The sequence below is a fragment of the Anopheles darlingi genome, chromosome 2, assembly GCF_943734745.1.
Source record: "Anopheles darlingi chromosome 2, idAnoDarlMG_H_01, whole genome shotgun sequence".
Lineage (NCBI taxonomy): Eukaryota > Metazoa > Arthropoda > Insecta > Diptera > Culicidae > Anopheles > Anopheles darlingi.
The window spans coordinates 76,823,557-76,839,639 of NC_064874.1; the positions used below are offsets into that span (position 1 = coordinate 76,823,557).

Below are 16,083 nucleotides of genomic sequence, written 5' to 3' on the forward strand. Positions count from 1 at the left end.
AGGATCGGAGTCGGAGAGTCATATCCAATGGTCGCGATCGCGATGCCGATCGCCGCTGTCCGAAGTCCGGTAACGCCTCGACGACAATGTATCGGTACGCGGGGTCGGGCGGCAAGCAATGGAGTCTGCGGTCTTTGGGTTTGGTGTTTCTATCTGGCCGGTTTGGGTGCGTCTTTCGATCGTTTAGTAACATTTAATTGTCGTAAAGGGAGATTGACGATAATTTGGGTTCAAGAAGAGAGGATTTTGTGGGATTTTGTGAGGGAATCGTAAGATTTCATTTTTTCCGTAAATTTAAAGTAAGTGTGCATTATTATTTCATTATTTTATTCCTTTCTCAAGATTTTTTTTAAAAGATCATAAACATTGTTCTACATGTGTTCGTGCTATAATGTGAATACTGACTTTGTAAAAGTTGGTTTTGGGGATATTGCTTTAATGTTGCGAGAAGCAATGACTAATGTGTTTAGAGTATTTTTTTTAACTGCTTAAAATCTTGGTCTTTGAAATATTCATCATTTAAAAAAGGAAAAATTATAATGTAAAAAAAAGCTAGTATCATAATTCCCAAAATCTGATCAAAGCTTTCAATAAAAACTCTCTCAACCTACGAACCAAAAACATTTGAGATTATCATACCGCAGAGCCTCAGATCTTCAGATTATCGCTCAGCGATAGCCAGCATTTGATGTAAGCGTTAAACGATCGCGGTGCGATGATCGAGGACGTCAATCGCCCCTAAAGTGCTCCTAATAATGCCATAAAAGGCGCATAAAATGCATAACACTGGCCGGGGGGGCCAGACCTGGCCCACCTAATTAAACAAATGATCCACGATCAGGCGACGATACCATGTCTCTGGGAAATCATAAAACATATTAACACAACGCCCGCGCTCCAAAGCGGCAGGTACATTGTAGTACTTTTTTTCGCCCTTCTTTTCCTCTTCGCCTTCGCCTTTCGCAGCGAGAAAATCGAGATCGAGATGATCGAGATCAAACAGTACACCTCGCAGCAGCAGCAGCAGCAGCAGCAGCAGCAGCAGCAGCAACAGCAGCAGTAACAGCAACAGAACAAACCTCTAGAGACACGAGATGGTAATGGTTATGCCATGTAATTTGCGATTGAGAAACCCTCGCTCCTATTGCCTTCAAAACAACAATGAATGAACGGTTTGGCTAAGGGGAGGGACTGTTGTGGGGGGTAGGCCAGAGAAAAACCACGGGTACAGGAAAAATGCCTTCAACTGAGAGAGAGAGAGAGAAAGAGAGCAAGTGTTTCGCTGCGCCACGAGAACGATCGAGCGCCACGCGACTCCCAAAACGCTTCGCTTGACCTTTGTCGGTGGATCTCGTTCGAAGCGGAGCATCGTGCGGTCTGCCGTGCGCCATCTTCAAAGGGGTGCTGCTGGAGGTGCTGGTACCGCCTGTGCGCGCGCTGCGTTACCGCATCGACGGCGAACCAAACAATCGAAGACGAATATGCAAGTGAATGCTGGAATGGCGTTCGCAAGATCGCGACGCCACCGACGAAGATGTTGCTGCTGCTGCTGCTGCTGCTGCGATGGTGGGTTTGTGATGGTAAGATGTAAGGCACATTCCATTCTGCACCCACCACCACCACGGTTACGAACCGTTTGCCAGACCAAACAACCACTCTTGCTCGTGCTTTTGACTGCAGCCCAAAGATGCAGCACCCGAGAGTAGATGGGAAGAAGAGGCTCGCTGCGCTCTGTAACGTGTGTGTGTGTGTTTGTTCTGAGTGGGCCACAACATTCCTAACGCGATGCTGTTATGGTGCCAACCAGGCCGACTCGTCGTTATGCGCTCATGCATGTGTGTGCAGACGCCATTGTTGCGCAAGCGATGCAATCGAATCGAATCGTTGGATCATCCGTCGTCCGTCTCGACGGTGGAGAAGCCACTTCGCTCGAACCAGGTTTGGCGCATTTGCACCCAGAACAAATGTCACTCGAGTCGGGTAATGGATGTTGCTGGCAGGCCCATAACTTTATGTCTCTTTACGTCTCCGCTCGATCAAGTTCGCAGCCTCGCGACGTTTGTACTGTGCTCACATCCGGAGTTCTCGGCGTTTGTTGCGGTGCTTGAACAACGCGTCCGAGAGGGGTCAGCTGGAACGAGTTTACGATGGGAATGTCCTTGAAACGATGGCACTCAAGGCGTGCGAGACTCAATGGTTGGCAGCCCATGAAGGTCATCGTCAGGCTACGACTTGGATTCTGTGTCGGTTCTCAAAACCTAGTTCTAATTAATATTTGTCCACGCTGGTTGTTACTGTATAATATCTTTGTTTCGTTTATTTTCGCTTCTTATTTACACATAATATATAATAAAAAAAAACACACACACAATATACATCATGCCCTTCGAGTGCGAACCCCTTCTCTTCTTTGCTTCTGCTTCTCAGCCACCGGAAGCCACCAAACACCAGCGACTCCTGCGGTCTGTGCGTGCGTGCGTGCGTTCGAGCGATTAGATCTCTTCCCATGTCCGTCTAATTCCATTCCAAATTTCCACTAGTTTGCTTTTGTTTGCAATTTTGCTCTACAAAAATGTCAAAAACAACTTGATTGACTCTGAACTCGCTACGACGCAAAACAGCACAGACATTAGGCGCCTCCATTGTTGTGGTGGTGGTGATGGTGCTGTGGACGACTCCGTGCGGCTGATCCTCACAAGTACTAATTGTAATGCATGATGGAAAAAGGAGAAGAAGAAGATGAAGGAGAAGACAGGCAGTGGTGGGGGATGGTGGTGGGTAAGGGCGGGCAGTGCGTTGCGAATCACGATCAAATTATCACAATCTTCGGCTGGCGCTAACTGATCAGACATTTTGGTCTTTCCGCCTTCTTCCATTTTCCGGCTCATCAAACCAAACCTTGGCTTAGAGATGAGATGAGGTGAGGTGAGTGAGTAATAGTCCTTTTTGGACATGGTGTGTGTGTATGTGTGAGAGAGAGATGTGTTTGAGGGGGAAGATGGGAGTGGTGTACTGGTGCTCGATGATGAGGTCGATAGCTATTAAGGACGAGATGGCTCTGGCTCTCGGTCGTTCTCGAGTTGTCAAGACAGAGGGAAGTGCAGAGTTCGTTAGTGTCCGGTGGTGGTTATGTCCTCTGTCCCTTCTCTTCCCCTTGGTCTCTCTTGGTAGTAAGAGAGAAAGAGAGATAGAGAGAGAGAGAAAGATCTAGACGCTCTTTCGCTCTCCACTTTTCTAATGGTGATAGCTGTAGTCGTGACCGTAACCACTGAAGCTAGTGTAGCTCACATCATGGTGGTGATGGTGATGATCGTGCACCGGAACTGGCACCGCCACCGGCACCTTCACCGGTACCGGCACATGCTTCTCGACCGGAATGTGCTTCTCGACGTGCACCGGGTACGGGCGATCGATTGGCACCTTGACTGGGTACGGCACTGGTTTCTCCACCGTGTACGGGACGTGCTTCTCGACGTAGTAGGGCTGCGGGACGGGCACCTTCACCGGGTACGGTACCGGCTTCTCAACGTGCACCGGATAAGGACGATCGACCGGTACCTTCACCGGGTACGGGACAGGCTTCTCCACCGTGTACGGGACCGGTTTCTCTACCTCAACCGGATAGGGAGCAGGCACATGGACCGGGTAGGGACGATCGACCGGAACCTTCACGTGGACCGGGACCTTCTTCTCCACGGTGTACGGCACCGGGACGGGGACCTCCACCTTCACCGGTACTGGCACATGCTTGGTCACTTCGTAGGGCTGCGGTACCGGTACCTTGACCGGGTATGGGACGTGCTTCGTCACTTCGTAAGGCTGCGGAACCAACACCTTGACGGGGTAAGGACGATCGACCGGAACATGGACCGGATACGGGACCTTCTTCTCAACGGGATACGGAGCGGGCACATGGACCGGTACCTTGACGTACTCCTTGACGTGGACTGGGACATGCTTCACCACTTCGTAGGGCTGCGGAACGGGCACCTTCACGGGGTAAGGTACGTGCTTTTCGACGGTGTACGGAATGTGCTTCTCGACGGTGTACGGCACCGGGATGCCCTTTACCAGCGTGACCGTCTTGGTCACATCGGTATGCCCACCGAGGTACACTGCTCCGTGGCTACCGTAGTGATGGCTGTGCGCATCATGGTACGCACCACCGTGATGTCCACCACCGATGTACCCTACGTCCAGCCCATTGATACCGTAGCCGTAGCCCAGACTCAGCAGACCGCGTTTGTCCAGCTTCTTCTCCAGCGGGACCGCCGACTTACCGCCCTCGGTCGCCTCCGACTTCTTCTGCTCTGATTCGGCGTTGGCCGAAACCAGCAAAAGGGCCGACAGACAAATCTGCAGAAGAGAAGGAACCAACCAGATTAGAACACGCTACGACAACGGTACGGTACGAGGAGCTTAGATCGATGAGGATTCCACGTTGGCCACGTTGTGTCACTTTTGGAGCAATCTTCTTAAGAGAACGGACTTCTAAAGGTATTGAAGAACTCTAGGAACTGTTGAACTAAAAGGTCCTGAAGCTGGTCCGAGCATTCGCTTCTCAACTAGCACACTACATCCGATGGTAACTAGATTCCGAGCACTTCCTTTCAACTTTTTTTGGCTACTACTGTGTTCACTTGGACTACTAAGATCCCCTTGGAAAACGGACACAACGCAGAATCCTTAGATCCACTTTCAGAAGTTGATGCGTGGTGATAATACTGGATCACTCCACCACCGTGCTGTGTACTCACAAACAACTTCATTGCGACTCAGCGACTGCTGCTGCTGCTGCTGCTCCTGCGAAGCGAAACCACGTGTGCGCAACTGTGGCGGTTCCAGACACCGAACTGGATGCTGATTTGTGCTAAGTCGCCGCTTTTATACTACTTAAAACGGCGGAATTCAGCTACTGCTGCTGCCCGTCCCCCGTCCCACACCATTTTCTGCGTTTAACCGTCGTCGCAGTACCGTCGTGTGCGGCGGCGACGTCGGCGTCTCCCACTCTTTGGGGTCGATCGGTCGGTTGGTCGGTCCAGCGCGAGCACACCTCCCTCCAGAGTGAATGAAAACGAAAGGGATGAGCACCCCCGAACGGTGAGTTCACACGCATGCGATGAACGTGGCACGTGAGTGGCCTGTGCCACTAAGTCGCGTCCAGCGCTGAGACTACTACGCCGAGTGGTGGTGGTGGTGACTCAAAGCGTGTGAGTGCACCGTCATCGAGAGTGGTGGTATCTACTCAGGGCGGTTATCGGTTCACCGGAGGTAGTAGTGCACGAGATCAAGAAGCAGCAGACATTCAAGAGCTGATCTTGGAAGGTGTGCCCCCTTTTTCATGGTAGGGGCTCGACTTTTCCGGGGCGTGAGTTCCAGGAAATGTATGGCGAATGTGAACCTCGGGCGTGTGTCAAAGGCGGCAGAAATTTCCCATGCCTCTCTCTCTCTACCACCGCTTTGAAGTACTTTTGCGCAAGATGTCGGTCCGGACCTTGAAGTGCGGCCATGCAAATTCGTCCGTTCGTTCGTTGTTGGTTTAGTTAATTGAGAACCAGCTCTGAGAGCTCTCGCTCTCGTTGGGATCGTGCGTGCCCTTCTTGTGAATGGTTGGTTCTTTTGTCAAACGGGAAGGAAGTTGTGTTTCCGTCGTGTTGTGGTGCGTTATGATTGTTTTCCACGGCCACACCACACCGGGTTTAATTGATCATTTTGATGGCATTCTGGTACGCGGCGGCGCCATAAGTACAACCTTGGGTGCGTTTGCCCTAGATTAGCGTTCAGTGCCGTAGCGCAGGGGCTGCGAATCGATGTGGAAATGCGCTGTCGGCGGACTAAATGAGCGGCAATTTTATGCTCATTTCCTTCCTGCCTTCCTCCTCGCGCTTCTAATGGTGAACCCACCGGTACCCCGGACTGGCACCCTGTACTGAAGGATGCAACTAGAAGTTGCTGGTTCTTAGTGGATCTGGTGAGAAGAATCCACTGAACGCGCCTCGTCAATACCCGGTTGACCCTCACGCAAATAGCTCGCCGATTGGCTAACAACCAGTGTGAGGTATCTGTAATGTCTCTCGAAACATTCCATCTCGGCCAACGGCTCATGCTCTCATAACGCAAGAACTTGCAAGATGCCTATGATGGCCGCAACCGGCCCTAGGACAGGGTGTCTAAAGCACGGGTGTTGTGACTGAGCAGCGCGATCGAGACAAAAGATAAACTAATCATCGCTAATGAGATGGGATGATGTTGATGGTTGATCGCGCCCATTGTGTCATTGTGGTTGGTTGGTTTACAAGCGTCAATGTGAACGATTAGGAGACTGAAACCTGGAACCATAAATTGTGGCATCCACTGCCACGGAGCCTGACTGGTGTGACTAGTTCACGCATCGTAAAACCATCGTTCACTTGAGGCAATCGCCAAGGCTCTCTTTCCATGCGACAACTGCACGCTCCAAGGACAGCCCCCCCCGGGGTGGGGAGGGGAATGCAATGAGATCGGTGACCTTGGGATCGTAGGAGTGACGTTCTCAACCATCAGGTCGTGCTCGGGTCGCCCGAATGCGTGAAGCCCACATCTGATCAGCATAAATCAAGCATCCGGGCGCGCGGTCCAGCTGAGCTGAGCTGAACCAAACACCATTTCTCAGCCTTGAGCTCCGGACAGCGGCCTCTGCGGTGTGTGCAACCGGGCACCGTGGTGCACTTTGGCCGGTGGCTTGTCCATTGTCGTGACGACGACGAGCGCGTGGTCGACATAATTAGTTCAAGATTACTCTCCACAAACCGTGTCGACCGCGAGATGATGGTGACGGTGATGATGATGATGATGATGGTGGTGCTGGTGCTAGTCATCATCACCACAACCACCTTGCCATCGGGCGCCCAATCGTGCTGAACAACACACCTGCCGCCCAACATAATCGGTCAGCAAGTACGCAGTCAACCGATCCATAAATTAATTAACCTGTGCGTGCGCTTCTCGCTCGCTGTCCGGTCAATCCGGAGCCGCTACGCTGCCAGTGCCCAGCATCAGTGGCGTTTGTTTGTTTGTTTTCGTTGCGGACATTGCGAAATTGCGGCGCCACTTTGTGGGGCTCCGGCAATTCTTGGGCAACAAACACATCGTCGTCAACGCCACACCGCGTACCCCTGGCGGTTATGCTGCGAAATCGGGGCAACGCCATCGGGGGTGCCAAGCATAAATACTCCGCCTCCGAAGAGGTGAGGTGACCCTTGACTTGGCCAAATTTGAATCCATTACTCAACACCCCGGTCACGGGTTTCGATCGTCACCACAGGGGGTGGAGAGGTGCTCCCCAAAGCAACTGTGAATGTGTGTGTGTGTGATCTGGCAAATAGGTGGAAAAGCATGTTAAGATACTAGCAACAGCAGCAGCAGAACAACGCGGAATTGAGAGAATCGGTCACAGACGGTCACACGATATATGGGGTCGTTCTAGATCACGCGCTGTGGCGCCTGCTGGGAAGCCATGACTGGTTGCTACTGAATCGTGGCTCCCGCGGTGCAAATGTCGAGCATGAAATGGCGCGAACCGAAGGTGGAAGGTGTGGTGCGGCCAGCTCAATGTTATCTCCGGTCCTGCATCAGCCAGATCATGCAAACAATATCGTTCGCGCTCGCAAAAGGTGCAGCAAAAGGGTCCAAACGAAACCGCGTGGTGGTGGCGATGGTGGTGATCTCGGTGACCCGCGCTATACATTAAATGGTGAGATAATTGCGTTCCTGGGTTTTTGTTTACCGAACTGCCGTGGAAAAAGCGCGTGCCCTTGGGGGTTGGGAGGGACAATGTGAACAAATCGAATGCTGTGGCGGCGACACATCGCCCGACATATCGCTCGACATAATGTTCGCGGTAGTGCGATGGTTTTTCATGTTCTTGGGTGCGCCCAGGATGCAGAAAACATATTTTTCCCGCGTTCTTCATGATCTTTTACAATCGCTGTAGCCTGGGTAAAAGTCTTGGTCAGATACAGGATTAAATTTGCATTGTCTCCGATTATACTGTCTCTACACACCTGAAAAATGTTTGTTGAGATGACGAAAAAATAAAATACTGTTTTGTACTAATAAGCTATTAATTTGTTGGAATAATGTATGCTTTGTTTGATTGACTGAAAAAAAAATGAGCTATACTGAGCTATTTTCTTTTATCTGCACGTCTAAAGACGGTTTTCGATTAGTGTTGACGCAGAAAAAGTATCGGCTGACTTTAGCATGGACTCATTTGGTATTTTTAGATTTATCTATTTAAAGTTGCAGCAAGTGAATACAGCAAGTTGCAAATTATTCCTTATACCCCACCCACTTATCAAACAAAGCAAGATGACTGGACAAAAGTAGCACTGCCAGCTCGATGTTCAGTTTGTCATACTGAAGCAGCATTGCCAGCGCATGCCTTTTGAAGCCGGCTGAATGATGATTCAGCCGGCTATAATTGAACACCAAAGCCACGCGAACACACAACAGCACCGTGCACCGCGACGCAATTTCGCTATCAACGAGCCCCCAACCCCTCCCCCCCTCCTCCTCCTACTCCTCCTCCTCCTCCTCCTCCTCCTCCTCCTCCTCCTCCTCCTCCTCCTCTTCCTTTAACGGGGCCATCGACCCTTTTGCAGTATTTAGGTCGGTTGCCCTAAAACCTACCCAATGCCATTTGCGCGTGTCCCAAGGATTCCTTCTTCATTCACTCACTCCACCTCCACCACCATCGACGTCCCATCGTCTCCGTCTCAACCATTCGGCTCACGCACGCACCACACTGACGCACACGCCCTCGTGATGTGACTTGATCATCCCGCCCCGAACCGAAAACTCATATGATCTTTCGCTGCTTTTCGCAATCCGAAATCGGTTGCGCTGCACACCGGCAACCGGTTAAGAAGATGTAACAGCCGCGTGTTTTGCGCGTGTGGGAAAACCCACTTGGTGGGTGGTGCGAAATGTATAACAAACCGAATTCCACATCCAAACCAATAGGACCCGATCCGACCGGTGTCTATTGTTGGTCGCAAATCCCGGCGCAGTTCGATCCCTTTGCCATTTTACAACGAGGAATAGGGTACTTTGGGGGACAATTTACGGCCAGTGATAAGTCCATTCATCATCGTACAGCAAGATGCGGCCACGATAAACCGGGTATGAGCTGTTCATGGGTTTTTTTTGTTAATGATTTATGATTTACGAACGTTCGTCGTCTCGGTAGCACACTTTTGCTATTGGCTGCTGGGCTGTACTGCGGCATGCCTAGAAGATGATTTAATCTTCCTGCACTCCTCCTGCACGTGGGTCTCTCGCGGGCACACACACACACACACACGCTCGCTCAGACTTTGCACGAGCGCTGAATGAGCGAACGATCGTGTACGGTGGGAGCTGTGGCGTGCTGTGGGAGCTACTAGGCGCGTGTATTTGGAAACAGCGGGAACTCTGTACTTGCGGTGGCAGATAGCAACATGCCAGCATGCCAAGATGTGTGTTCCACTTCTTTGAATACTTCGACAATTCGGTTAAGTGTGGTGGCTGGCAGTAGGGCAGCAGCAGGGCCCATCAACCGATCACGCAGTGTATACCTAATAGTATGCCTCTTCAAACCTCTTATGACAGCTCAAACCAAACAGCCAAATGGCAACGTGTGGGCTACTCGCTTATGATGGATTTATTTTAGTTCATTTTGTTTAGAATACATGGAACATTTTGTATTATTAAATTTATGTTTTGGTTTCACATTAAATTAGAATAGATTTAATTTGAATGATTACATTAAATTTGATTTCATTTAATCAGTTTGATTTTAATTTTAACATAAATTATTATTCTTCCTCAATAAATCGTTCGCGGTAACATAAAAGAAATGAATGGAGGAATCCCTTTTCGCTCGTCGGCATTCACTTGATGCCGATTCGATTCGATCCCCGCCACCCCGCCGTGTGAGTGACATTCACAACCGCGAATCCGCAGGTGGCACATTATTGGCCAGCCAAAAACCAAAGCATAGGGAGCATACATATGCATACGGTGCTGGATTGCACATCCCGGCTCCCGGCTCCTGCTGACAGTTACTGGCCAGGCACACCAGCAGTGGAAATACCGCCAACGGCACGCCACCGCCGCCAATGACATCGATCGGTGTCCGCGCAACAAACAAAACAACAGTCTGACCATCCCCCTGGGGCCATACTGGTGACTGCGGGTGGTGGTAGTGGTGGTGGTGGTGTCGAAATAAATTACAGTTCCCGTCTAGTCGAATGCCGACTCCGAAACCGAAGATCGAGACTGGACTGCATTTATGCGATGCAACCGAATCGAACGACCGAAGCCATGGGGAGGGGTTGGAAGGGAGGAAAGGGGACTCGCCGTTCTGAGCATCCTGAGTGTCCCCTTCCCGTTGAAAGTGTTCACGATGCAACCGTATGTTTATGTACTCGTCTCTTCCTCCATCGGTGCGGTGCGGTGCAAGTGACGGCATCATATGCTGTCACCCGTGTCTCTGTGGCGGTCGCTGCACGCCATTGCATCATCGTGGAGCATGAGAAGCGAGGGGGAGGGAAGGCCACCCAAGGGGCGGGTGGCAGACGTCCATCGGGGTTTCGGTATCGTTATGGTTTCGCGCTGAGTCAATGACAGTCAACTGCTGCTGCTGCTGCTGCTGCTGCTGCTAGACAGCAGACGAACGATTTCATCATTCGCGAAGCGACGAACCCCCCCACGCGTCTTCTGGACTATCTTTCTGTTGCAACTGTTGCCGGGTTTCAGCTTCGACTACGGATAACGATGTGCTTTGGCGATGGCCGTTCAATCGCGATCGCGTGATCTGATTTTTGTGCGCGAGCTTCCGTTTTGCCTATTGGTCATTGAAGTCATCGAAGAAGTCGTTGAAGTCTCGAAGTGGGAAGCGTCGTTGGGGAACAAAATATTGTAATATTCGAATAATTGTCATGCAAGTGAGAGAGCTAATGGGGTGGCGATGCGCTCGCGCGTCGGCTCGTTCATTGGTATTCGACGCGAACCGCGTGCATGATGGATTATTTATGCATCTTACGACCGGCAACCGGCTACCGGTACGGAAGAGTGGCCGCTCCCTTTTCCGTTGGCCCGGTTTCGTCAACAACGAAACTCCTCCTCAGTAAGTGAGTGATTGATCCTCTTTTTAATTCAACAACTCAACAACAACAACATTCGCTGGACGCTGGCTCACTCCGATAAGACCGAAAGCACCATAAACCATCCACGGAAGTGCAATAAATCCCGGGCACAATATCGTTTGCCGTGTGTTTTTGCGCGCGCGTTTTGCGCCGGTGGACGTAAAGCTTGTGACCTCGCGAACGCCACACGTTCGCCACAAGCAGCGCCATTACATAAGCGTCTTGCCGGGGGAATGACACAGTTTTGGCGCTCGGAATTGGCGATCGCTAGCTAGTCCTACACCCCCACACACACACACACACACACACACACACACACACACACACACACACACACACACACACACACACACACACATGTGCACAACTGACTGATTTCGCGTTTACTTTTCATCATCTAGAAGAGCCTCGCGGTGGTTAATGCTACTTGAAGGTCCACGTCCATTCTTCATCGCCAGCTACCGATCATCGATCGGCGCCAGGTGCACTGCAACAAAGCACGACTCCCGGCGTGCACACACACACACACAAACACACACACACACACACACACACAGAGGGAAAAGTGCAGACAGTGGCGGCGCTAGCTGTGACCACAAATCATACAAACTGGCAGGGCGCCGATCGGTGACTCGAGGGTGCTCCGTTCTGGTGACGATATGTCCTTAAGTTAATAGACAATTGCTCCGGGCGCCGCCGCCATCGCCGCGGTCGCCGCCATACGATCGTGTACGATCCGTGGTGGTCTTGCGGCTGCATTATTGCTAAATGATTTTGGTCTGTCTACTTAAAGCGGGACCGTAATGAGATAAAGAGCAGCAGGGCTTCACTACCGCATTGTCCAGCGGGCCAGCAGTCTGTTTGCATTAGCAAGACGGCCTGGCCACGATCGAACGCGTCGATCAGCCACGATATGCAAACCCGGACACCAGGCTGCTCCCTTCTGGAGCAGCAGCAGCAGCAGCAGCACCAGCATTATGTAATGAGTCCCCCACGGTCGGTCCCTGCCGTCTACTAACAAGCAGCCAAACTCCAGCACTCCGTTCGTTCGGTCTCTGCTGATCGGTTTCGTTCTTGGTCCTCCGGGCAGCAGCAGCAACAGCAGCAAATGAAGGAATTGAACACCGAGCGCCCGGTCTGGCCTGGGTGGGCTGCAGAAAAATAGGTTATGATGGTCTTACGCGTCCAGTCCCGTCCAAAACCAGTTGCAGCCAGGAGTAGGCTCGAGTGCAGCGAGCGTAGGATACGTAAGGCGATGCAAAATGGTGGCTCCGCTGATGTTTATTCGCTGAGCCTAACCCCCGCTGCGATGAGTTCTCAGTCTGATTTCGAGATCGGTTATGTGTTGTGGAGAGGAAGGTTCCCTGGGATTAGTTTAGTTTCGTCTTCTTCTTTTCTTCTCCCTTTTCTTCGTACCGCCACCGTGACCGATGGCCGACCGGTCACGATGAGGCCGGTCCAAAGAAGCGCTACTGCGCGATGTTTACTTACGCTGGCGGTTTGGTTCTGCAATAGAATTTGCATGTCCCCCTACCACGCCACGGGACAACAACACTGTCTCGGAATGCACAAAGTTGCCGGTGGTGGCGGCTGCTGCTGTTGCTGTTGTGTCTGGTTTCGATGGTGTGTAGTCGAGGCCAATTTTCATCATCGTAATTAGCATTTTCATCTCGCTACATTTTAACATTTTCACAGTGCAGGTCACAACCTTCTGTTGCTGCTGCTCCTGCTGCTGATGCAGATGTTGCTGCTGATGCTGATGATGAAACCGCGCACTAGCATCGAGCGTCAATCAAACAGCAAAAGGCATTTAAACTATTTGTTACACTCGCATCGTTGCCAAGTGGAACAGGAACTCCGGTGATTGCGACACGACGTGCCTGACGCACGTCACATTGCGCACACAAATTTTCCTCTCGTTCTCGACGGGTTCGATGATGCGATTGATTGAAGGTGCCCATTAGTACCACCTTCCCCATTACACCTCCCCTCCCAATCCTCCCTTCGAGGTAAACCAGATGGTCAAACGGCTAGGCGAGGTGATTGCTGCTTCTGATGGCTTCTGATCGACGATTGTAGCTCCGCAGTGAGACATTTCGCCAACTCTACGACTGTTTGTACGAACGCGTATGTGTGTGTGTGCAGTGCCTCGAGAATGCCTACGCACCATCGCGTACCATGCATGCATGCATTGCGGATGTTTTGCGCTCGAATCCCAGCTCGAACGTACTTGAACTCTCGGGGCAACCTGTTTGGTTCGGTGTGTCAAGTGCCAGCAGCCGTAGTAGCCGCAGCATGTAGAAGAAATTTAATGACATTGTCAATCTGAAGAAACGGCCGGTTTGCGGTTTGAATGGGCCAAACCAACCAACCAACCAACCAGCCAACCAAGCTAGCCAAGCGGACTGCTCGCTGCTGGAACTAAATGGATGCAAAAAGCCAGCAAATCGCACAACCATTAGGGGCCAAAAGAGAGGGACGGCGGTTTGCATTGCGATCTCGGCGTACGATGAGAGATTTAATTACACTCGTTGTCGCCACCTACTGCCCTACTGTCCGTGGTCGCCGGTGCCGTGGATGGTTGGAAAGGATCTCGGGCGCGCTGCGACCATGAGGCGAACCGTCATTTCCTTGAACGTCGCCGCTGCCGCCGAGGTTCTCCATTTAAAACGCGCTTACTCGCGCGAGCACGGTGCAGCGGTGCGGTGGATGATGGTACTAAGTACTAACACTGCGGTGTGTGCGAGAGATGTAATAATGGTTGTCGAAGGATTCCTGCGCTTTTTTCGCAAGCCGAAGCTCGCAAGCGAAGGCCCGCTCGGGGTGCCCTGGTTTCCCTTTCGATTTTTTGTTGTTGTTGTTGTTGTGTTTTTCTATGTTTTGGTTCATGCTGCTACCATCTTTGACTTTCGAAGGGTGAGGAGGGAATCCTCGAAGCCGGGTTGGCGTCTTCTGTTTCGTCTTCTCCCCGCTTGAGCAACTTGCGAGCCGCCGCGACGACAGTCGAGAAGCAAATAAACAATAAATCAAGCGACGAATCGGGAGGGTGCGCTTGAAATCGGTGGCACGAATCGACAATTATGCTGCGAGCTCGCGGTTCGCGCCGAGTGGTAATAAATCGATCGCGATCGATTGAACGATCTTCGCTCCACTTAGCGAGTCGTAAGGTGTTAGATACCGACCGGTACACCGTTGCACGTTAATTTGAGAGCATAAATCATTCATAAATCGCGCCCAATCATCGGTCCAATCCGAACACCCCTTTCCAGAACACCGAAATTATTGCTGGCAACTTTTCGCGATCTTCTTATCGTCGAAAGGAGAAGGCTGTCGACACCGCCATTCGCTTGACCTGATGGCCGAGAATGGAATTTCGCTTTCAGTTGTCGTGTTCAGTGCATTTGCAAAACGGAATTTATGACCCATTCCATGGACTGAAAAGTTCGTTTTGCGATAAGGTAGTGTTCACTGTGTGGCCCCGTTATGGTCAAGGACTTTTGATACTGTGAAAGGACTCTCCATATCATCCGGCTGGATCACTGGACCTGGTGACACTTGCTATTTGCGTTGAGTTCCATTTTCTTAATCGTCTTCGATCGATTTTCATCTTTGCTTTGCCTTGGTCGGGATTTTAGTATTGATCCGTGGTATCCGCCGGCAAACCGTTCCATTTCTCATCGGATTAAACGGCGCCCGATCGATCGATCGATCGATGGTAATTGATTGCACGGAACGAAACCAGATCATCTTCGGCACGATTCGGTCGAGGTTGGATGGATAAACTGCTGGACCGTTCTCCGCCGTTCTTCACCTTCCCCGGCGACTTATCGCGCAACTCGCATTGTGGTCGGGGTCCGGCCGGGCAATGTTGTAATCTACGTGCTCGAGATGACCCCGGATCGGCGGCAGTTGAATCACGAATCACGATCACGGTGCAAAAGAGCTGCTGGACACGAGATGATTCCGAGAGCGAAATCGAGTGCGAGCGAGGCTGGCTAAGTGAAGCAATCCACCAACGCGTCGAACGCTTCGAACCGGACATAATTCCGCCAGTAGTGCCCGTCATACCAGCGCGTACGATCGCTTGCTTGCTTGCTTGCTTGCATCCGCGGTCATGCGGTCGCGCTTCGACTTCAACGACCGTGTTCGTCGTCTGGTGAGGGGTTCCGCGAAGTGAAAGCCCTTTTGCGACGAACGGAACCAATTGGAAACGGGGCTTTAGAGTGAGGCGGGTTGGGTGGGCAGGGAAATTGGGTCACCAGGTCCGGCCGGGTCCGGTGTTGCCAGGGGAGAAATACCGAACAGGGACGCGACCTTGAACTGACCAACCGGAATGGCGGCACGTCGCTTCCCTATTTTGCCTATTGGTTGGTTTCCCCAACCCCCGAGGGTTGCGCGATCGCGACAACGAATCGAATGCGAAGGGCAGTAGTAGTAGCAGCAGCAGTAGCCGTCCGATCAACCAAATGTGGGTCACGTGCGGTACGTCGCGTAGCGTAGCGTCGTTGCCAAAAACATCCGGACGGACGTCGCGAGTCTCAAGACGAAATTACGTAAAGCTTACTGGTTGGGAGCTCCGGGAGTACGAGCGGCGGCGGCGGCGGCGGTGGTGCACTCACTGTCTGTTCATTATCTGAAAGGGGAGAAGGCTTGAGTGACGGTGATCGAGCTGGTGCAAGCAGAAGCAGAGGAAGAAGCAGCAACAGCAGCAGCGCAACGCAAGCTTGTTGCGTTGTCGTGTGGAGCTCGTAGCTTTCGCGGAAAGCGAGCCTCTGACGGGAATGCTAGTAAACGTTCTGCATGGCGACATATGTGCCAACATGCTGGCTCTGTCTGTCTGTCTGTCAGTTGCTGGCGAACATTCCGAGGTACACGCATTTGATATGTTACGCATAAGCATTCAAGCATACAGGGG

General features: G+C 51.7%; 2 protein-coding genes across 4 annotated transcripts in view; one reads left to right on the plus strand and one right to left on the minus strand.

The window, feature by feature from the left end:
* The window catches only part of LOC125959121 (angiotensin-converting enzyme), a 63,594-nt gene that overhangs the window by 42,096 nt on the left and 5,415 nt on the right, over positions 1-16,083 (plus strand). The window lies entirely within an intron of this gene.
* On the minus strand, positions 2,296-4,912 carry LOC125959131 (skin secretory protein xP2-like). Its single transcript, XM_049691938.1, has 2 exons — positions 4,758-4,912; positions 2,296-4,356 (listed from the first exon to the last, which is right to left on the minus strand). Exons 1-2 carry the CDS (start codon positions 4,767-4,769, stop codon positions 3,235-3,237), a joined length of 1,134 nt encoding a protein of 377 aa, XP_049547895.1. The 5' UTR covers positions 4,770-4,912; the 3' UTR covers positions 2,296-3,234.